General features: G+C 42.7%; 1 protein-coding gene across 1 annotated transcript; it reads left to right on the top strand.

Moving 5' to 3' along the window:
- Positions 1–9,656: 9,656 nt before the first annotated feature.
- Positions 9,657–11,372, top strand: LOC109249333 (melanoma-associated antigen B10-like). Its single transcript, XM_019419683.2, has 2 exons — positions 9,657–9,748; positions 10,211–11,372. The coding sequence occupies exon 2, from the start codon at positions 10,260–10,262 to the stop codon at positions 11,370–11,372; it is 1,113 nt and encodes a 370-aa protein (XP_019275228.2). The 5' UTR covers positions 9,657–9,748; positions 10,211–10,259.
- Positions 11,373–22,739: the final 11,367 nt, after the last annotated feature.

The following is a 22,739-nucleotide window of genomic DNA, read 5'->3' as shown; positions in this document are numbered from 1 at the left end:
GGCTGTGGGAGTGGTGGGCAGGGGCCAGACCCTCAGAAGGTGTGTCCAGAGTTAAGAGACTAAAGCCTACTAGAACTGTGTCTAGTAGTTATTTTAAGTTCATGAATTAACCAGAAAGAAATCTCCACCTGAGGCAGAAATGAAAGGTGCCCTGTGGTCTCATCTTAGGGCAGTGCACAAACTAGGTATTTTATATACACTGTCTCCAGGGACTCTTTGAGAAACAAGGGTGATAATGCTTTGACCTGTGATGATCTGAAGCCACTTTGCTGGCAATCTTTGACTTGAGCTGTCAAAGACAGAGCTCATTCTATTAATAGGGTATTTAAATTAGGTTATCTTGAGTGTAAATTGGCAAACTCAAAGCAAGAGATAGATGTTTTGATGGGAGTGAACCAGGTATTCCTTGACACATTTTCTAGCAGCTTTATAGGCATCCAGCTGGGGAAGATTTTCCCAACTGAGATTAAAAATCCTCAAAACGTTCCTTAGCAGGTAACTTACTTTGACTTGGTAATAAATATTTTGGCTGATTTGGTGTGCTATGTACTAGAGCTATGTATTGTTTTGTATATTCTATGACATCTCCAGGATAAAAATAAACTAAAATCTCAAGATGGAGGCTGGCAGTATTTGATGCCAGAATTTTAGTAGTAATATCTGCTAATTATCAAAGACCCAAAAAAGCGATTCACTGTACCAGGCACCTTACATAAATTACTTACATTCCAAAAGTTTGACTTTACAAGGTATCATTGAGCCAAAGAGCAAGCTAACTACATCAAGCCCATTTTGCAGATGAGGAACGTGAGGCACACATGTGTTTTCATGATTTCTTGATTTTCATGACTTCATCAGTTCTCATGGCCCAGAAAACACAGGCCTGAGAATAAATCCCTGGTCCCAAGTCCTCTGGAGCCCACACTGTGCCACTCCTCCCAGCCTGAGGCCAACCTTCTGTCCCTTAATTACCTTCTCTTCTCCTATCACATGATGGCTCTCAGGCAATGAAAGAAGGACTCTGTGGCCAAAAGAAGGAAGGTAAAAATGAGAATCAGGCACAATTTGGGGATTGTCCCCAGGGTTCATGTCCCTAGGATCTCCTGGCCCCTCACCCCAGGGTCCCCCGACAGCTGGCTCTGCCCTGGTCTCAGCACAAGTGTCCAGTCCCGGCACTTTCCTGCATGACTGCTCCCTCCCCTGGGACTTCCCCAGTGGGCCCTCATGTCCATACCTGGACCTGACCTTCAGGCCAGCTCTCCTCTGGGTCCTCCCCTGCAGGCTGAACCCTGCTCCTGGGGGAACAGACAGCTCTCAGGCCGCACCCTCCCCTGATTTAGAGCATTCCAACTCCCTGCAGCTCCCATCAGGCCCCCTGGCTCCCCTCTGACAGCAACTTCCCTTCCATGCAATTGTGACAGTGAAGTTTTAGACACCTCCTTGCCTCCACCACCACACCCCTCCGGCGGCCTCCACCACATTCACAAAAGTTTTGTGTTTTTTTTTTTTAAACCAAATCTGCTAATAGGTAGACTCTAATTTGATACAGAATAAAGTGACTATAATATCCTGGAGCAAAAATATAATCATGAAGTTAGACAGGAGGTGTTAGGAAGCAGATAGAATCATAAAGAAAGGAGGATTTAAGCTGATGAATTATTTGAGACTGCCCAATGAATCCATACACTGATGAGTGAGCTTAACTAAGTAGTCAAAAACCAAAGCCTCCCTCCTATGTGGCAGACGAGGAAGGAGAGAGGAAGAAATCACTGTGTAGAAACCATCGGCAGAGGCTGGATTCTAACAGACCCTGCAGTCTTTTCAGGAAGTTATAGTTTTCTATGGCTATCATAACAAATTACCACAAATTTACTGGTTTATAACAGCACATATTTATTATCTCGGTAGGTATTATTATCTACATTTCTGTAGGCGTGAAGGCTGGGATGGCTTTGCTAGATTCTGTACTTGGATTTTCACAGCCCCAAGTCAAGCTTTCAGTTGGCAGGCCTCTCATCATGAATTCTGAAAACAATCTCCTTCCAAGATCATTGAGGTTGTTGGGAGAATCCAATTCTTTGTGGTAATAAGACTGAAGCATTGTTTTCTTGCTGACAGTTTCTACGGGCCTCTCTCTCCAGTCCTTGCATCTGAGCCCATACATATATATATTTTTAATATGAAATGTATTGTCAAATTGGTTTCCATACAACACCCAGTGCTCATCCCAACAGGTGCCCTCCTCAATACCCATCACCCAGCCTCCCCTCCCTCCCACCCCCATCAACCCTCAGTTTATTCTCAGTTTTTAAGAGTCTCTTATGGTTTGGTTCTCTCCCTCTCTAACTTTTTTTTTTCCTTCCCCTCCCCCATGGGTTTCTGTTAAGTTTGTCAGGATCCACATAAGAATGAAAACATATGGTATCTGTCTTTCTCTGTATGACTTATTTCACTTAGCATAATACTCTCCGGTTCCATCCACGTTGCTACAAAAGGCCAGATTTCATTCTTTCTCATTGCCACGTAGTATTCCATTGTGTATATAAACCACAACTTCTTTATCCATTCATCAGTTGATGGACATTTAGGCTCTTTCCATAATTTGGCTATTGTTGAGAGTGCTGCTATAAACACTGGGGTACAAGCACCCCTATGCATCAGTACTCCTGTAGCCCTTGGGTAAATTCCTAGCAGTGCTATTGCTGAGTCATAGGGTAGATCTATTTTTAATTTTTGGAGGAACCTCCACACTGTTTTCCAGAGTGGTTGCACCAATTTTCATTCCCACCAACAGTGCAAGAGGGTTCCCGTTTCTCCACCTCCTCTCCAGCATCTATAGTCTCCTGTTTTGTTCATTTTAGCCACTCTGACTGGTGTGAGGTGATATGTGAGTGTGGTTTTGATTTGTATTTCCCTGATGAGGAGTGACGTTGAGCATCTTTCATGTGCCTGTTGGCCATCTGGATGTCTTCTTTACAGAAGTGTCTATTCATGTCTTCTGCCCATTTCTTCACTGGATTATTTGTTTTTCGGGTGTGGAGTTTGGTGAGCTCTTTATAGATTTTGGATACTAGCCCTTTGTCCGATATGTGATTTGCAAATATCTTTTCCCATTCAGTTGGTTGCCTTTTAGTTTTGTTGATTGTTTCCTTTGCAGTGCAGAAGCTTTTTATCTTCATGAGGTCCCAGTAGCTCATTTTTGCTTTTAATTCCCTTGCCTTTGGAGATGTGTCACGTAAGAAATTTCTGTGGCTGAGGTCAGAGAGGTTTTTTCCTGCTTTCTCCTCTAGGGATTTGATGGTTTCTTGTCTCACATTCAGGTCCTTTATCCATCTTGAGTTTATTTTTGTGAATGGTGTGAGAAAGTGGTCTAACTTCATTCTTCTGCATGTTGCTGTCCAGTTTTCCCAGCACCATTTGTTAAAGAGACTGTCTTTTTTCCATTGGATATTCTTTCCTGTTTTGTCAAAGATTAGTTGGCCATACTTTTGTGGGTCCAATTCTGGAGACTCTATTCTATTCCATTGGTCTGTGTGTCTGTTTTTGTACCAGTACCATGCTGTCTTGATGATTGCAGCTTTGTAGTAGAGGCTAAAATCTGGGATTGTGATGCCTCCTCCTTTGGTCTTCTTCTTCAATATTACTTTGGCTATTCTGAACCCATATATTTTGTATCAGCAATAAAACATGTTTTTCTCACATTTGGAATCTCTTCTAACCTTTGGAATCTCTCTAACTGCCCCTCCCCCAACTGTGCTGTATCTCTTTTCTATCCAGAAAAAGTTCTACCCAGAAAAAGTTCTCTGCTTATAAGGGCTCATGCCATTAGATTAGGCCCACTCTGATAATCCAGTATAATATCTTTATTTTAAAGTCATTTTCATAACCTTACTACATCTGCAAAGTGTAACATACCATATTCACAGGTTCCAGGGATAAGATATGGGTATCTTAGTGGAACAATTATTCAGCCTACTACTGAGGTAGAAAAGGTCTTCCCAGAAGATGTGCCAGCTTTGATAAGAAAAGAAAAGCTAACTGACCACCATTTTCCTGACTCTTGTCTGTATCTGCTGCAGGGAAAAATCCTGGTTTTCAGTGTGCCCAAAGACATGTGTGAAAGTGTTCAGTTGTGTTTATCAAGGGGTGCATAGCAGAAACTCAAAAAGTTGTGACTTTTAACAATGTAGCAAAAGGAAGAAGCAAAGTGTCAGTGTATTGAGATTACAGAGGTTATTGAAAAGGTCAGTACAGGAAGGTCCTTATAGCATGATGAAGGGTGACGCCTCTCTGCTTCAGTGTTATTTAGAAAATTAGTGTGCTCCTGGGGCTCCTGGGTGGCTCAGTTAAGCATCTGACTTCAGCTCAGTTCATGATCTCACAGTTCATGAGTTCGAGTCCTGCATCAGGCTCTCTGCTGTCAGCACAGATTCTACTTCAGATGTTCTGTCCCCCCTCTCTGCCCCTCCCCTGCTCGAATTCTCTCTCTCTCTGTCTCTCTCTCAAAAAACATAAACATAAATAAAAATTAACATGTAAAAATAGAGAAATAAAAATCGGGAGTGTTGCAAGGCAATTTTGGCCTTCTCAGAAAGTTCTCCAAGAATGAAAAGGGCTCTGTATACAAATTCGAAGTGTTGTACTTTACTGATCACCTGCTCTGTAACTGTTTATGGAGAAACTACAAGGGCTCACCCACATCATGTCTTCTCTCCTTCCTGGGCTCATGGGCATATATACCATCCAGTCAACTTATAGTTAGAAAAGGTATTGTGACAACCCTTCCCACTGAAATAAGAAGAGAAACAATATTTGTCATCTGCAGACCGAGGCATTTGAGAGTCAGTATGCCACTTCTATGCTTTCTGTCCCATTCAGCAGAATCATGGAGATCCTGTGTTGAGATGTCAATCTACACTGTGTAAGCAGATGGTATTCCTGGGCCATCAGGCAGCAAAGATCCTGCCCGCCCATTAGGCCTTATGTGTATGAGAAGTCATCTTTTGTAGTGTTAACTCATTCAGATTTAAGGTTTCCACCATTACATCCACTAGCAGTTACTTTGTTGTTACACACAGCTATTTCTGTTGTTAAGTATTTCTTAAATATACTAATTACAAAAGAAAGAATGTATATATTCTTGATGCTCTAAAATTCTAAAAATACAATTCTGCCTCCTTCCTGTGTTTTTTTTTTTTTTTTAATTCAGGCCATGCTATAAGTAACCACAAAAAAATTACGTGCATAATTTTTAAGTTTATTCTAGACTTTTACTTACATATATGTAGCAGAAAAATACACTGTTGGTAACTCCTTTTTTTCAAATGTCTCCCGTGAACACCAAGACAAACTACTGAGGGATCACAGCAGGGTGGGAAACCCATTCTCACTCCACTTTGTCATAAATTTCTATCTGTATTACTTCCATACCTCACTTGTGAATAATAGGTTCTATCACTCTTGCCAGATCAGAAGTTCTCGAGGGATCATCTTTGCATCCCACTCCTCTCCATCTCCACCCCTTACATAACAGGTTTTCAACAAACGTGTATGTACTGAGGTAGTTGAAGGAGCAAGGTGGGAGGGTCAGAAAGCAAAGAAGGAATGTTCAGTTGAGAAGCAAATCCAAAGTGTATCTCACTGGAGAACATGAACCATAGGTTCTCCGTGGGGGACTAGGAGGCATGAGATCAATACCATGAACATGGACATTTTCCTGGAATATAATCATTGAGATACATTCACATAACATTTATTGAGTACTTATTAGATGCTGGAACCTTTTCTCTGACCTGTATTTTCTAATCATTTTCTGGTATCTTGCTAAGTAAGGGCAGTCATCATCACCATTTTTTTCAGATGAGGAAACTGAGACATAGAGAACTTGTCCACACTAAAAGGGCAGAATTAAAAGAAAAAATAACTCTTGTGAGTTTTCACCTTACATGTATAACAATGTGTGTAATGTCCTGCTTCTTGCTAGTCTCACTGAATAAAAGGAATGCAAAATCTTTCCATGAAAGCACACATAGATACACCTAGCCTTTTGAATTATTCCCTACAATTATAGGGTGTTAATCTGCCATAACTAATGTAACCATTCTTCTGACCAACACAGAAGGTATTTCTCAGTTGTTACTATCATCAATAGAACTTAAATTAACAGTGAACCTGGTTCTTGGGCAAATGTGCACGTGGAAAGGTAGAAATTGTGTAAATTGGGTTAAAGTGTAAAGAGTTTGATGACTGTAACTTTTTAAATATTTCTGAAACTGCATTCCAATAATGCTTTGCCAATTCATATTTTCACAAATTAATTTATGTAAATAAACTCTACTCACTGGTCTTTAATTTTATCAATTTTAAATTTTGAGCACTATTTTTGGTGCAATTATATTGTCTCAATTTTGTTTTAATTTGTATTTCCCTGTTTTGTAATGAAATTGAACAGAAAATCAACATAATCCCTCACTCATATATGAAATAGGATTTCTGCTGAGATATCTCAAGTACTAGGATTCCTCTAGGTGCATGGTTTAAAATTCTGATATTCCCTTTCCTTTGAGAACATAGGATTTGTCAGAATGACCAGGTACCAGGAAATGGGCCTGGACAGGAAAACATCAATAAGTGAGGACTATCAAGAGGACAAGGGGTGAAGGAAGTAGAGCAACTTCCAGAATCCATGAGACAGCCCAGGGCAGCTGGTAGTCAGGGACCTGAACGTAGGCTTCAGCAAAAATAGACAAGGTGCCAGAAGGAGAGAACGTGGGGAATCTGGTAGAGGGTACCAGATAGCTGGATAGGCTAGGGAATCTGTATCTTCACTGCCAGCCCAACGTTTTAGAGTGATGTGAGTGAGTAGATCTGCTGGATGAAGGGACCCTAGAGGCATGCCCGATAGCCCCCTCACCCCAGAGTGCCCCCTGCCCACCGTCGGGCAGCATATAGCTGGCTGCCCCTGTGTCACCCACCAAGTAATGTTACTGATGGAACCTGGAAGAGCTACATCTCTTCACTACTCTAATCATTCTATGCATCCTTGCCAGTGTACCGGAGCCATGAGTGGTCTTGACGGACCACTAGCCTGATGGACAAGGCTAATTCTTCCCCTATGCTGTGGCCCTCCTGACACTGAGATTGAGGCTCTGCAAGCAGCTGGGCTTGGTTGGTGATTCAGAATGTTTCAAAAAAGGCGAGTATTACCAGTGAGTGCTGGAAGGAGGTGTGTAGCTGCAAGGAGGGGAATGGGAGGGGGAGTTCGCTGAGGCTCATTACCCCAGTGACTCTGGGAAGAAAGGGCTGTGTATAGACCTGTCTTGATAAATAACCCAGGTGTTATCCTCAGCTTAGATTACCTCCCGTGCTTCCTGACTTCTTTGCACACCAGAGGGCAGATGTACTCTGGCTGTGTCTTGTGGTCTTTGTTGCTACCAGATGCTGACTTGAGGGGGGGGGGTGGGGTGGGGTGGGCCCACAATGGAAATACCTACAGGTAGATGGAGAATGACTGTAGTTGGTGTAGTTCCTTATTAAATTGACTGGTAGTGACAGATATATTGTGGAGTCCAAAGCTATATTTTTTGTGTAATAACTCAAATTTGATTGAATTAAAAAAAAAAAAGTCTGTGCTAGCCACTCTCAAAATCATCACATGATCTGTAGCAAATATAGAAAATCTAAAATTTTGAAGTGAGGACAGTCGATCGGCCTGTCAACCTCAGGCCAGCAGACAGAGGAATCCCAGACCCTAACAGCAGGAAAGGTGAGGACTCTGAATGAGATCAGAGGGAACAACCCATCCCAGAATGGAAGATGCCACCACACAGCCCCATCCCTGTTGTCAGCCTTGGGAAATTCCAGAAAGGGGTGGATGGAAATGGCTTCCCCTGAATTCTGTCTCTGGTGTCTCAGGGAAATGAACACCTTGATCTGTGGTGGGCAGTGTCAGGTTAGCAAAAGGAAGAGTCCAGTCTCTGCCTGGAGTTGAGACAAGGTCCTGGATTGAGTTTAACAGAATCCTCACTCCAGGAGAGTGTCGACCCCACAGAGACTCACCCCTGCTTACAGTCCTAGCAAGCTCTGTGCGGGGATTGCCTAAGGAGTGACCTCCAAATTTCCCCACTGGGGACTCAGGGACTTAAGGGCATTTGGAGGTGGGTGTGGCCTCAAGGCTACAGAGAGGGAGGTCCCAGGTAGTAACAGAAGTAAAGGTGAGGACTCAGTCTGATTTCTGTGAGAATTGCCCACCCCAACAGATGGGCAGCACAGTGGCCAGCTTCTGCTGTCAGCTCTGGGAGGCCCTGATATGCTTGTGATGAAGGTCAGAAGCCCTTTCACTTTATCCTCTAGAAACTGGAGAGTGACGTGGGAGGGCCTCGGTTTAGGGCTAACATGGAGGGGAGGATACCTAGGATCAGTCAGAAGTAAAACTAATTAATTAAAAATTTCTTGAAACCCTATGTGACAGAGAACACCACCACTGCGACACCCCAGGCAAAGTTGGCCAGAAATGGTATACTCTGATAGCCGCCTTGGGGTCTCAGGGAAGTGAAGGCATTGGTCTGAGGGCAGTGGTGTGACACGTCCACTGAGGGAGGAGCTGTGGGCTCTGCCTGGAATTAAGTAAGGTAAAGATCCTGAGTTAAGAGTGATGGCACTGCCCATCCCAGACTGGGGAAGCTCCTCCCAGAGAGTCCCGACCCTACTATCAGCCCTGACAGAACCCAAGCAGGAATCAATGGTCTGATGTAGCAAACTCTGAGAACCTTCTAAATTTCCCAAGGGGACTGATGGGGGTGAGGGTGTCAGCTTCAGAGCAGCAGAAGAATGGTCCCAGGCCCTAACAGGAGTAAAGGTAAGGACTCGGACATCTGAGGGAGCCACTCCCCTCAACAGAAGAAAGGAGGCTTCACAGAGGCCTCTGCTATCAGACCTGGGAGGTCCCGCGAGGATTTAAGAATGTGATGCACCCTAACTTCTGCCTCTGGTATCTGAGGGCAGCACTAGCTTTGGTGTTATTGGGCAGCATCAGAACAGTCAAGGGAGGAGATCCAAGCCCTGCCTGGAATTAAGGGAAAACCGTTAGTTAGGTGTGAGGGGATCAGCCACTCTAGATTAGAGGGGTTCCCAGTCAGTTCTGTCCCTGCTATTTGCCTTGATAGAACCTAGCCAGGAAGCATTTGACATATGGACATCCGACTACCTTCTAAAGTTCCCCGGAGGGGAATGAGGTAGGTGAGGTAATCAGAAAAGTCTGTCACCTTCAAATCAGCAGAGGGAACAGTCTGAGGCTCTAAAGGGAGTAAAGGCAAGAACTCTGAATGACATCTGAGGGAACCACCCACTCCAGAACATAGGGGCTTTGTGGAGTCTTGCCCATACTTTCTATTCCAGAGGCTGCAGGCTAGGTTGGATTGACGTAAGGCATCCTGACATCTGTATTTGGTGTTTCAGCGTCAGTGAATACTTTAGACTAGGAGGAGGTAGGTGTTAGGTTAGGGGAGGGAGGAGCCCCCAGGCCCTGCCACAGTGTAGTGAAGACACTGAATGAGGTATAAAGGATAAACCCACTGTCAACAAAGGGTACCTCACAAAGCCCCACCAATGAGGTCAGCCCTGGGAGGCCTTGGTAACGATGTGAGGCTGAGGCACCCCCTCACACCCTTGGGCAGTCAGGAAGATGAAATCTGGTTGAGCGGGCAGCATCACTGTCATTACTGGAAGGATCAACGCTTTTCCAGCTTGAGTGAGGAGAACCCTAATTACTCTAGAATGGAAAGGATTCCTCAGAGCTCTGCCTGTGCTTTCTTCCCTGTTCATTCCCAGGCAGACATAGTAAGATGAAGTTCCCCTCAGTTCCTCCTCTGAGGTCTCAGAGTGATTGAGGGCTTTGAGACGAGGGGTCAGCCTCTGAAAAGCAGAGCATGGGGACCCCAGGTCCTGCCCAAAGTGAAGTGATGACCCTTAATGTGAACTGAAATGCTCCCTAACTCAGAGCAACTGCTCTAAGCCCCAGTGAGCTCCAGATAGATCTGTAGGTAGGAGCTAAGGTCCACAGGGTCCTCAGGGCAGAGGCCATCAAAGAATAAGAGCCTTGTGGGTTCCTCGAGCAGCACCCTCAAGGAAACCTGCAGAGTTAGCCTTCAATAAAGCCAAGGCTGTATTTCTTTGTTGAAGTGGCCCAACAATGTCATTCTTTCCCTTTCAGATCACTGAGTCATCTGCCCATTTGTCTCCTGCTCTTATCAAAAGTCATCATGCCCCGGGGTCAGAAGAGTAAGCTCCGTGCCCGTGAGAAACGCCGCCAGGCTCCAGAAAAGCCCCAGGATTTGGTGAGTGCTCAGGCCACTACAGCAGTGGGAGAAGTTTTCCCCTCCCTTTGCTGTCCTCATTTCAACAGCTCACCTACTGCTGGGTCATATCGTGCTCCCCAGGAGCGTCAGAGAGCCACAGCCACCACCACTACTCCTGTGCCTGTTTCATACACAAAATTGAATGAAGCTGCCAACAACCGAGGGGAGGAAAGGCCAAGATCCTCTCAGGCCCAGCCCACCGCTGTGCCCTTTCAGAGAGACCTGCTAGATGAGAAGGTGGTTTTGCTGGTACACTATCTGCTGCGCAAATATCAAAAGAAAGAGCTCATTACCAAGGCGGGAATGCTGAGAAATGTAATCCAAATGTATAGGAACCAGTTCCATAAGATCCTTAAGAGAGCCTCTGACCACTTGGAGCTGGTTTTTGGTCTTGACTTGAAGGAAGCAGATCCCAACCGGCACATCTATGTCCTTGTGAACAAACTGGAACCAAGTTACGATGCAGTACTGAGTGATTACGGTGGTGTGCCCAAGACAGGCTTGCTGATGACTATTCTGGGTGTGATCTTCACAAATTGCAACCGTGCCATGGAGGAACAAGTCTGGCAAACATTGAACGTGATGGGGTTATACGAGGGGAGGCAGCACTTCATCTTTGGGGAGCCCAGGAAGCTCATCACCAAGGATTTTGTGAAAGAAAAGTACCTGGAGTACCGGCAGGTGCCCAACAGCGACCCTCCGCACTATGAGTTCCTGTGGGGCCCCAGAGCCCACGCCGAGACCAGCAAGATGAGAGTCCTGGAGTTTCTAGCCAAAGTTCACGATACCGTCCCCAGTGCTTTCCCAGCCTGGTATGAAGAGGCTTTGAGAGATGAGGAAGAGCGAGCCCGAGCCCGAGCCGCAGCCAGGGCTCATACCGCTGCCATGGCCAGTGCACGTGCCAGGGCCGTGACCAGTGCACATTCCAAGGCCACGACCAGTGCCCGCTCCAGGGCCAAAACCAGTGTGTGCACCAAGGCCATGCCAGCAGCTCCTCCCACCCCTAATAAAGTCTGAGGCAGATTCTTTACTTTGTTGTTAAAAAGAGAAGTCTATATTTAAGGAGTAGAGGATCAGGGTGGGGCTGGAGAAAACACAGTGTACAATGTATTTGTGTTTCTGTTCTATGTGGTAACCTGGATAATTTTTTAAAATATTGTTCCTTTTAATAGAAGGCTTAAGTAGCTTCATAATCCAAATTTATGAATGATATTGCTCAAATATTTATTGGTGTGGATGAGACTCAAGAGTAAGAGTTTTATTATTTTGTAAAATTGGAAAACTTCCATCTTATTTAGTAATCTGGAACAAGATAACGTGGCAGTAGATGAGGCATTTCCTTGGAAGTGTGAAAAACTCAGTAGTGTAATACTTGGGGTCCAGAAATGGAGAGATAGATAAAAAATGATAAATTCTTAGTTTCATTTATCACTTTTAGTCTTGTTTTGTAACTATATACATACATATATATACACACACACACACATATACACACAACTGGATATATTTAGTTTATTCAAGAATGAAGGATAAATAATTATATTGCAATAAATTCTTTAAATTTTTTAAATATGTATTTACTTTTGAGAGAGAGAGACAGAATGTGAGGGGGGAGGGGCAGAGAGAGGGAGACGGAATCCGAAGCAGGCTCCAGGCCCTGAGCTGTCAGCATAGAGCCTGACGTGGGGCTCAAATCCATGAACTGCAAGATCATGACCTGAGTCAAAGTCAGACGCTTAACCTACTGAGCCATCTAGGTGCCCTATGTTGTAATAAATGGTACCTGTTTCTCAGTGGCCCATTTTCTTTTCTCCAACAATAATTGAGCATGTACTCTTTGCAAAGCTCCATGTTAGTACTGGAAATGCTAACATGAACAAAAACTATCCCTGCCCACAGAATTCTGTAGTCTCAGAGCAGCTATGATACAAGGAATATTGTAAGATACTCCCTATGACAAAAAACACAAATCAAAAGATGGTGTGAGGACACGGAGGTTTTAGGTGTGAGCAGTCAGGTGTAAAAGCCCTGTGGCAAGGGGGTTTGAGACCTTGGGAAACTGAAAGTCCTTCAGGGTGAGGTACTTTGAACTAAGCTGCGTGGTGGGTCAGACGAGTTTGTCTGACTGCTGAGCAGGGTCCAAAACCTCAAATGATGTGTCTCACAATGAGACCGAAGCCTGGAATAGAAAAGCGTTTTTAATACTTAAAGATCATAGATAAAGCAGAGAGAAATCTTCACCTGGGCCAGGAATAGAAGAGGTGCTATGGTCTTGTCCCTGTGCAGAAGAACACAGTGCACAGAATAGGCAATTTGTGTATGTCATATTAAAAGAGTGGCTGTGATACTCACAGGAGGTAGAATGCTCAGAAGTTGCTGTGCTGGCGATCTTTGCCCTGGGATGGAAGAGGCAAAGCCCATCCACTAAATGAGCATTTTTTTTTTTTTTGGGAGAGAGAGAGAGGACACAAGTGAGCAAGGGGCAGAGAGAGAGAGGGAGGGAGGGAGAGAGAGACAGAGACAGAGACAGAGAGAGACAGACAGAGACAGAGAGAGAGAGAGCAGCAGGGCTCATGCTCACCAGATTTGGGGCTCGTGCTCACCTGAAGCGGGGTTTGTGCTCACAAAGCAGGGCACGAGCTCACCCTATGAGGGACTCAAACTCACGAACTGTGAGATCATGACCTGAGTCGAAGTCAGATGCTTAACTACTGATCCACCCAGGTGCCCTAAATGGGCATTTTAATTAAGTTATCTGAAATGTAATTTGGTAAACTCTAAGCTAGAATTATATTTGTGATCTGGGTGAAATAATTGCAAATAAAAGTGTTTCAGATGGAAGTCCAGAGGGAAGGGAGAGATGGAAACAGATTTTAATACAAATTCCAGGAGGTTTGATATGCATAAAACTGAGCAAGATTTTCCCACAACAACAATAAATAACATAGCCTCAAAAAAGTTATACAGCAAGCAACTTAGTTTAACTTGCTTAGCATCATATTGGCTGTTTTCTTGTGCCATGTCCTAGAGGGCTATGAATTCACTGAAATTTCCTGGACTAAAAAAAAATCTCAGAAGGGAAGGTGGTAGGTTTTAGGGTGAAAATGATAGTAGCAGTAATAACTAAAATTTATCAAAATATAATACATGCCAGACACTATGCCCGAGTCTTCCTTAAGTTAGATATATCCTACCATTCCTACTTACAAGATATATGTAAGCCAAAAACAAGAGGACTGCTTATACAACTCAGTTCACAGATGAAAGCTTACGTAACTGAAATTTTCCTGAGTTCACCTGGCTTGTAAGTGACAAGGCTGGGACTAAGGGCCCTGATCTGATTTCTTCTAGAACATACACTGTTTGGCTTCTCCCTTCCTGAGGTGGACCTGTGTCTCTTACTTCATTTCTCTGCTCCCTACTCTTCAGTGTGTCCCAGAAAGTAAAAGGAAGCAAGATGCAGCCAATGTATTAAATTCAGATGGATTAATAAGGTGAAATGAGAATTAAACATTACGTGGGGAGTATCTCTGGGCTGCATTTGCATAAGGTGCACCTGCCCCTAGCCCCAGGGTTCTTTTAAAGCTGACTCTGCCCAGCGCTAGTACACAGGATGAGAACCAGCGCGCTCCCAGTTATGACTCTTGCCCTGGGCTTTCCCCAATGTGCCCTGGTGTCCAAATCTGGATCCTGACCTGCTGTCCAGTTGTCCCCTGAATCCTTTCATAAGACTGCACTCCGCTCTGGGGCGGGGGGGGAGGGGGGGAGAGGGTACAACAACCCAGAATCACCTTTCTTTTCCCTGCCTTAGAGCATTCCGATTCACTGCAGACAACTCCTGTCTGTGTCATCCCTGACCATGGAACCCCTCTGCTAACAACAGCCCAGTATATGTGGTCGTTTACTTTGGCAGTGATGTTTGATGTTTGCTCATCTGATCTGGGAGCTGCCAGCACACTCTTAAAAGTGTTTTCCAAATCAGCTCCTGAGGTAGAATCTGATTTGGCACAGAATCTACAGATTCTTGGAAGATAGCCCTGAAATAAGAGAGGAGATTTTATAAAGCAGATGAGAAATCTGGTGACTTATCGGAGACTGGCCACTGAATCCATACACTGATGAGTGAGCTTAACTAAGTCATGAGAACCAAAGCCTCCCTCCCTAAGCAGTAGATGAGGAAGGATTGGGGGAAGTCACTGTGTAGCAACCATCAGCAAAGGCTGAATTCTAACAGACCCTGTACTCCTTCCAAGAGGCTGGACTAGTATTCCACAACTGCCATAACAAATTACCACAAATTTAGCAGATTACAACAGCACACGGTTATTATCTCACATGTCTGTGGGTGAGAAATCCAAGTTGCTTCTGTTGAATTCTCTCCTCCGGGTTTCACAAGGCCCAAGTCAAACTTTCAGCTGGCAGGTCTCTCATCATGAGTTCTGGGAAGAGTATCTTTCCAAGATCATTCAGGCAGTTGGCACAATCCAGTTCTTTGTGGTAATAAGACTGAGGCCCTGTGTTCCTGCTGACTGTCAGCTGGAGCTGACATAGTTTCTCCAGGCCTGTCTCCAATCCTTGCATCTGAGCCCATATATATTTTTTAAACTTTATTTTTAAAACTTTATTTATTTTTATTTTAGAGAGGAAGAGCATGGGAGCAGGGTAGAGAGGGGAAGAGGAACAGAGAATCTTAAGTAGGCTCCAAACTCAGCATGGAGCCTGACACAGGTCTCGATGTTAGGACTCTGGGATCATGACCTGAGCTGAAATCACGAGTCGGATGCTCAACCAACTGAACCACCCAGGTACCCCTGAGCCCATATATTCTGAATCAGCAATAAAACCTTGCGTTCTTCTCACGCTTGGAATCTAACTGCCCCTCCCCCAACTGTGCCGTATCTCTTTCGTATCCACCCAGAAACAGTTCTCTGCTTATAAGACCTCATGTCATTAGATTGGGCCCACTCTGATAATCCAGCGTAACAGCTTTATTTTTAAAGTCATTTTCATAACCTTATTACATCTGCAAAGTGTAACATACCATATTCACAGGTTCCAGGGATAAGATATGGATATCTTAGTGGAACAATTATTCAGTCAACAACTATTCAGTAGAAAAGGTCTTCCCAGAAGATGTGCCAGCTTTGATAAGAAAAGAAAAGCTAACTGACCACCATTTTCCTGACTCTTGTCTGTATCTGCTGCAGGGAAAAATCCTGGTTTTCAGTGTGCCCTAAGATACGTGTGCAAGTTTTCAGTTGTGTTTATCACGTGGTGCATAGCAGAAACTCAAAAGTTGTGATTTTTGACCATGTAGCAAAAGGAAGAAGCAAAGTGTCAGTGTATTGAGATTACAGAGGTTATTGAAAAGGTCAGTACAGGAAGGTCCTTATAGCATGAGGAAAGGTGACGCCTCCCTGCTGAGATTTCCAGTGTTCTTTAGAAAACGGGTGTGCTACTATATTTGAACACCTGTCACACAGTAACACTTAGAAAAATTTGGAGTGTTGCAAGGCAATTTCGGCCTTCTCCGAAACTTCTCCAAGAAGGAAGAGGGCTTTTGTCATACAAATTCTAAGTGTTGTACATTACTGATAACCTGCTCTGTAACTATTTATAGAGAGACTGTAAGTGCTCTTTCACAGCTGTCTTGCCCTCTTTCCTGGGCTCATAAGCTATACTATATCATCAAATGCACTTGTATTAGAACAGGTTTTGTGACTATCCTTGCCCCTGAACAGAAGCAGTGTTTGTCATCTGCAGACCAACACATTTGAGTCAGTAAGCTACCTCCATGCTTTCTATTAAATGAACAGCAAACACGCAGAGCTTCTGTTGAGATGTGGGGACACATGATGGGAGCAGCCTGGATCCTGGGGTCACCAGACAGCAGAGGTATTGCCTACCTTTGTCAGATTTTATGTGCATGAGGAAGAAACTTTCACAGTGTTAACTCATTCATATTTCAGGCTTCTTCCATTACATCAGATAGCAGTTACTTCATCTGGATAATACACAGCCACTTTTTCTGTTGGGAGCCTTTCTTAAATATACTAATTATAAAAGAAATAGGGCACATATCCTTGATGCTAAAGAAATTCTAAAAACATGGATAAATCAAAAATCTCATTCCTTACTCCATACCCCAAAATTCAGCCCTCCTCAGAAGTAACCACAATTTTAAAATATATATATTATATTAAAATATAGTCTGGGCTTTTTCTTACATAGATGTCCTAGAAAAATATAATTTGTTTTTTTTTTTTTTTAATGTACTTGGATAATGATACACATATTGTCTTGCCTCTTGCCCTTATCCCTAACAAAATGAATGCAGGATCTTTCTGTGAGAGCAATATAGGTCCACCTCACTCTTAACTACTGCCAAGAATTCTAAAAAGTGCAGATGTACCATAAGTAATTTAACCATTCTCATCCTGATGGACACGTGTTTTTTTTTCCCATTTGTTGCTATAACTAATAGAACTGATACCAACATTATTAAATATAAATTATTAGGTAAACATGGATGTTTTCTTACAGGAAAGACATAGAAGTGAACATTGGGTTAAAGTGGAAGTAGTGTGGTGACTGCAAATTTGTATGAGTATTGCTATATTCTGTTTCAGCAAAGCTGTACCAATTTATGTTCTCACATAGTAATGTATGTAAATATCCTGAACTCTCACAAGCATTTTAAATTGATCAATTTTAAATGCTGATCAATCTTTTGTGTCAAACTTATTCTCACTGTTATTTTATTTGGTATTTCCATGTTTTCGAATTATGCTGTTCAAAAATGAATTCTTCATTAATTAATTCCTCATCGGTAGCAAGCATGATATTTGCAAGGTATCTTGAGTACCAGGATATCTATGGGGGAGTGTTTTAAAATTCTGTGTCAATAAGATTTTTTTCCATTTACTGTAAGAAGCAAGGATTTGATCAGAATGACTGAGTCTCAGGAAATATTCTAGATAGGATGCTGTCAGCTAGTGAGGAGTATCAGGAGGTCTGGAGAGCGAAGAAATTTCTAGAGTCCGTGAGAGAGACCACATACTAAATGAAGCCCAGATAGCCCAGGCCAGGAGGGCAGTCTGGGTTGTGAATTTACAGCTCAGCATATAAAGGAAAAGGGACCAGAAGGAGAGAGCATGTGGAATCTTGGAGGGTCCTAGACAACTTCTAGGAAAAGGCTTGGAATATCTATGAATCATTATTATCAGTCTAAAGTTGCACAGCAATCTGAGTGGGCAGATGTATTGGATAAAGGACCAGAAGCATGCCTGATACCCCTCCCTACTTTAGAATCCCCCCCCCCCCAGTGCATATATCCCCTTGCCTATATTCAGGCAGAATATAGCGAGCTCCCATGCATCACCCAGTGATAATATTAATGAATTTTGGGAAGCCTATATCTCTTCACTACTTTCATGGTTCTGTGCACCTTGCCAGTGTACCAGGGCTAAGAGCTGTCTTGATGCCTGTTGGGGAAGGCTATTTCTTCTATGTATAGTGCCCTTCCAGCACTAAAGTTGGGGCTAGATCATTAAAAAATGATCTAGATGCTAACTCAACTTAGACCACCTCCTCTGTTTCCTGAGTTCTTCGCAGCCATAGCATAAATGTCCTATGGCTCTATTTGCTGGTGTAGGTTGCCACCATATACCTGCTGGGGTAGAAGGCTGACCCCAGGCGTGTAAACCTTTTACAGAATGGAAGGAGAGAATCATTTTAGTGCAGTTCCTTGTTAAATTGACTGGAGGTGACGATGATGTGGTGTTCAAAGCTCTTTATAATTGTAGTAACTCTGGCTTGATTGAATTAAAAAAAATAAAATTCTATCAGCTATACTCAACATTTTCACATGGTCTGCAGCAAATACTATTACTTTTTGAATGAAAGGTGATGTCATTGGACCAGAGTGTCAATCTCAGGCCAGCAGAAGCGTCTCAGACCTGAACAGAAGTGACGGTGAGAAGCAGGAGGAAAGCCTAGAGGAATTGTCTACCAGAGAACAGATTGCCTCACGTAGAGCCTTGCCTCTGCTGGCTGTCTGCCTTGGGAGCACCGGGCATGGTTGTTAAGTGCAGGCACTATTTCACTGCATCCTCTTGAGATTGGGATTTGGGGTGGAAATATAGGAGGGGGTGGGGATTTGGCTTTGATCTAAGGCTGGCCAACTCAGCAGAAGGGTGAGTCCCCGGTCCATCTACAAGTCAAGTTTAGAAATCTGACTGAGGACTGAGGATATTTCTTCCTGCAAACCAGAGGGACCAGCTTAGAACCCCAACCCTGCTGTCAGCCCGGCAGGCCCTATGCAGGGATCTCAGTAATTGACTTCCCTGTACCTGTGCCTCTGGTGTCTCAGAGTAGTGAAGATTTTGTTATGAGTGCGGAGAAGTCCAGTCAGCAGATGGAAGAGGAGCCCAGGCCCTGCCAGGAGGTAAGGTAAAGACCCTGAGTGATGCTTGAGGGGACCACCCACCCCAGATTAAAGGGTATCCCACAGAGTACCAAGGGCTTTCAGCCCCAGTAGACCCAGGCAGGGACTATCTGATTTCACCCTGCTAAATTTTCCTTGTGGGTTCTGGCTGCTGAGAGTATCAGACCAGGGTACTGACCTCAGGCCAGCAGAGGGAAGGTGCTCAGGCCCTAACAAAAGTGAAGGCAAGAACTTCAAGTGAAGTCTAAGGGAACCACCCACAGCAGAACAGAGGGATCTCCACAGAGCCCCATCCCTGTGGTCAGTACTGGTAGGCCCCAGACAGGGTGGCTGAATGGGAGAATTGGACACTGATAGACCCTAGGTAAGTACATCACAATTACAGTGTTCATGTTTATTTAAAATCATTTATTTTAAAATAAGCTTGCAAAAAATAAAATAAAATAAGCTTACAAATTAAAATAGTTCTATATTTACAGAAAAGTTGCTAAGATGGTATAGAGTTCCCTTACACCTAGCACTCACTCTCCCCTATTATAAATATCATATATTAACATGATACATTTGGCACAGATAATGAACCACCATCTACACATTATGATTAATTAAAGTCTATACTTCTTTCAGATTTCCTTTATTTTTTCCCTAACATCCTTTCTCTGGCCGAAGATCCTATCCATGATATCACATTGCATTTGAGCATCATTTCTCCTAGGTCCTTCTAGGTTGTGACAGATTCTCACTTTCCTTATTTTTTATGACCTTGACAGTTTGGGGAAGGTATTTAATAGTGTCCCTCAACTGGGATGTGTTTGGTGTTTTTTTCATGATTAGACTGGCACTATGGGTTCTTGGGGGAAATTTCCTCTTGGGAGTAAATTCTCAGGACTTAAGGGGCTATTTTCATTGCATTCCATCAAGGGCACATATTATAAACATGATGTAACTGATGATATCACCTTGATCAGCTACCTAAGGTAGTATTTGTCAAGTTTCTCTCCTGTAAAGTTACTCTTCCCCCCTTCTTTCAATACAGTACTCTATTATCCCTGACTTATTTATTGATTCAGTCAGTTATGTACAGCAGTATGGGTTCATGGATATTTATTTTATACTTAGGTCATAACCCAGTATTAGGTTATTTATTTTCCTGCTTAAATTATTCCATTACTACTAGAATCTTAGTAGAATCTAATAAGCCCCCTTAGAAGACAAAGCTAGGAAAATGTCTGTATACTACCCCATGTATGCACATGTATCTATAATTTCTATATTTCTCCATCTGTATCTATACCAAACTAAACATGAGTCATACTGATTTCTCTAACTCTAACCTTGCATCACATTATTCATTCCAGCCTTCCCCCTTTGCTTATCTCCATGAGAAAATTGGCTCCAACTATCCACCATTCATATACTTATTTATTCAATCCCAGTAAACATGTATATTGATTTCAGATTATTAGCCCATACCTTTCTGAGAAACTTTACTAACTGGAATACAGTTCCTTTTTCTTTAGTCATAAATTATCCACTCATTTTCAAAGTCACTTAGGTCAGCACCTCTTTTCCTTCATCCTCTTCACTGATATTATTTCACACATTTGTAATACAGCTAGAATTATTTGGTCACAGTCTGCATATCATCCTGGGACACCCAGGTCTCTGAACTGATTTTCATTTGCATACATTAAGGTTCACTCTTTGTGATATCATGTTCTATGAGGTTTGAAAAATGCATAGTGTTATTAGAGTATTATAGAGGATAGTTTCACCATCCTAAAAAATCCCCTGTGCTCCAATTATTCAACCACTCCCTCCCCCCCTGCAAAACAAAAACAAAAAGAAAAACCAACGAACAAAGCTGTCATCTCTTTAGTTGTGTCTTTTCTATCATGCCATATAAATGGAACCAAACAGTATGTAACATTTGTGGACTGGCTTCTTTTGCTTAGCAACATGCATTTAAGAGTCATCCATGTTAGGGACACCCGAGTCGCTCAGTTGGTTAAGCTTCTGACTTCAGCTCAGGTCACGATCTCACAGTTTGCTGGTTTGAGCCCCACATCAGGTTCTGTGCTGATGGCTCAGAGCCTGGAGCCTGCTTCAGATTCCGTGTGTGTGTGTGTGTGTGTGTGTGTGTGTGTGTGTCTCCCCCACTCACACACTCTCTCTCTCCCTCTCAAAAATAAATACAATTTTTTAAACAAATTAAAAAAAGAGTCATCCAGGTTATATCATAAATCGATAATTTATTACTTTTTATTGTTGAATAGTATTCCATTGTTTGTATGTACCACAGATTGTTCACTCACCTATTAAAGACGTCTTGGTAGGGGCGCCTGGGTGACTCAGTCGGTTAAGCGTCCAACTTCGACTCAGGTCATGATCTCGTGGTTTGTGAGTTCAAGCCCTGCGTCAGGCTCTGTGCTGACAGCTCAGAGCCTGGAGCCTGCTTCAGATTCTGTGTTTCCCTCTCTCTCTGTCCCTTCCATTCTTGTGCTCTGTCTCTCTCTGTCTCTCAATAATAAACGTTAAAAAAATTTTTAAAAAGACATCTTGGTTTTTGGTGATTATGAATAATGCCACTATAAGCATTTATGTGCAGTTATTTGTGTTGAGATGTTTTCAAGTCAGTTGGAAAAATATCTAGGAGCACAATTTCTGGATCATATAACAAGACAATGTTTATAAAAAAACTGCCATTGTTTCCAAAATGGCTGCACCATTTTTCCTTTTCAACATCACTGTGTGAGAGATCCAAATTTATGCTCGCTTAATGGTGTTCTTTGGTGTTCCTTGGCTTGTGAATGCATAGCTTCAGTCTCTGCCTCCAAACCTGTCTTCACATGGCCTTCCCCTCTAAATGCTTCTGTCTCAATTTTCCCTCTGTTTTTTTTTCTTATTTTTTTTATTTTTTTTATTTTAAGACCTGTCTTTGGAAACACGGCTCACCCTAAATTCAGGATGATCACATATTAATATCCTTCACTTAATTACATCTGCAAAGACTTTTTCCAAATAAGATCACATTCACAAGTTTCAAGGATTAGGAAACAGACCTATCTTTTTAACTTTTTTTTATTATTATAATTTTTTAAAGTTTATTTATTTATTTTTGAGATAGTTGGGGAGGGGCAGAGAGAGTAGGGAGAGAATCCCAAGCAGGCTTTGCAGTGTCAGCTCAGAGCCCAATGTGGGGCTTGAACTCACTGGCCATGAGATCATGACCTGAGCTGGAATCAAGAGTCAGATGCTAACAACCTGAGCCACCAGGCCCCCCAGACATATCTTTTTACAGACACCATTCAAACAACTACTGGTTGCTTGTTTTATTATTGTTGAGTTTTACAAATTCTTTGTACATTCAGATACAAGTCATTTATTAGATATGTGATAGACAAATATTCACACCTTGTTTTTTCACTCTCTTAACAGGGTCTTTCACAGAGCAAAACTTTCTAACAAAGTCCAACTTATCGTTTTTCTTTTATCGATTGTGCTTTTGGCACTGTGTCTAAAACTAATCATTACACTCAAAGTCACAGATTTTCTCCTGTGTTTTCCTCCAGAAGTTGCACAGTTTTGCATTTTACATTTAGATCTATAATATATTTTGAGATAACTTTTGTGTAAGGCGTGAGGTTTGTGTCTAAGTATCTAAGTTCATTTTTCTCCCATATAGACATCCAATTGTTCTAGCACTATTTGCTGAAAAAATATTAGTTTTCATTTATTTGCCTTTTCACCTTTGTCAAAATTTAGTTGACTATATATTTGTGTGGGTCTATTTTGGGGCTCTCCATTCTTTGTTCCATGATCTGTTTGGCTATTTTTTCAGCAACACTATGCTGTCTTGATTGTTACAACTTTATATTGAGTCTTGAAATAGGGTAGTGTGAGTCTTCAAACTTTGTTCTTCTTTTTCAATATTGTGT

This window comes from Panthera pardus, unplaced genomic scaffold (genome assembly GCF_024362965.1).
Source record: "Panthera pardus isolate Hobbes unplaced genomic scaffold, ASM2436296v1 HiC_scaffold_27, whole genome shotgun sequence".
Classification (NCBI taxonomy): domain Eukaryota; kingdom Metazoa; phylum Chordata; class Mammalia; order Carnivora; family Felidae; genus Panthera; species Panthera pardus.
This window is presented reverse-complemented; position numbering and strand designations above follow the sequence as displayed.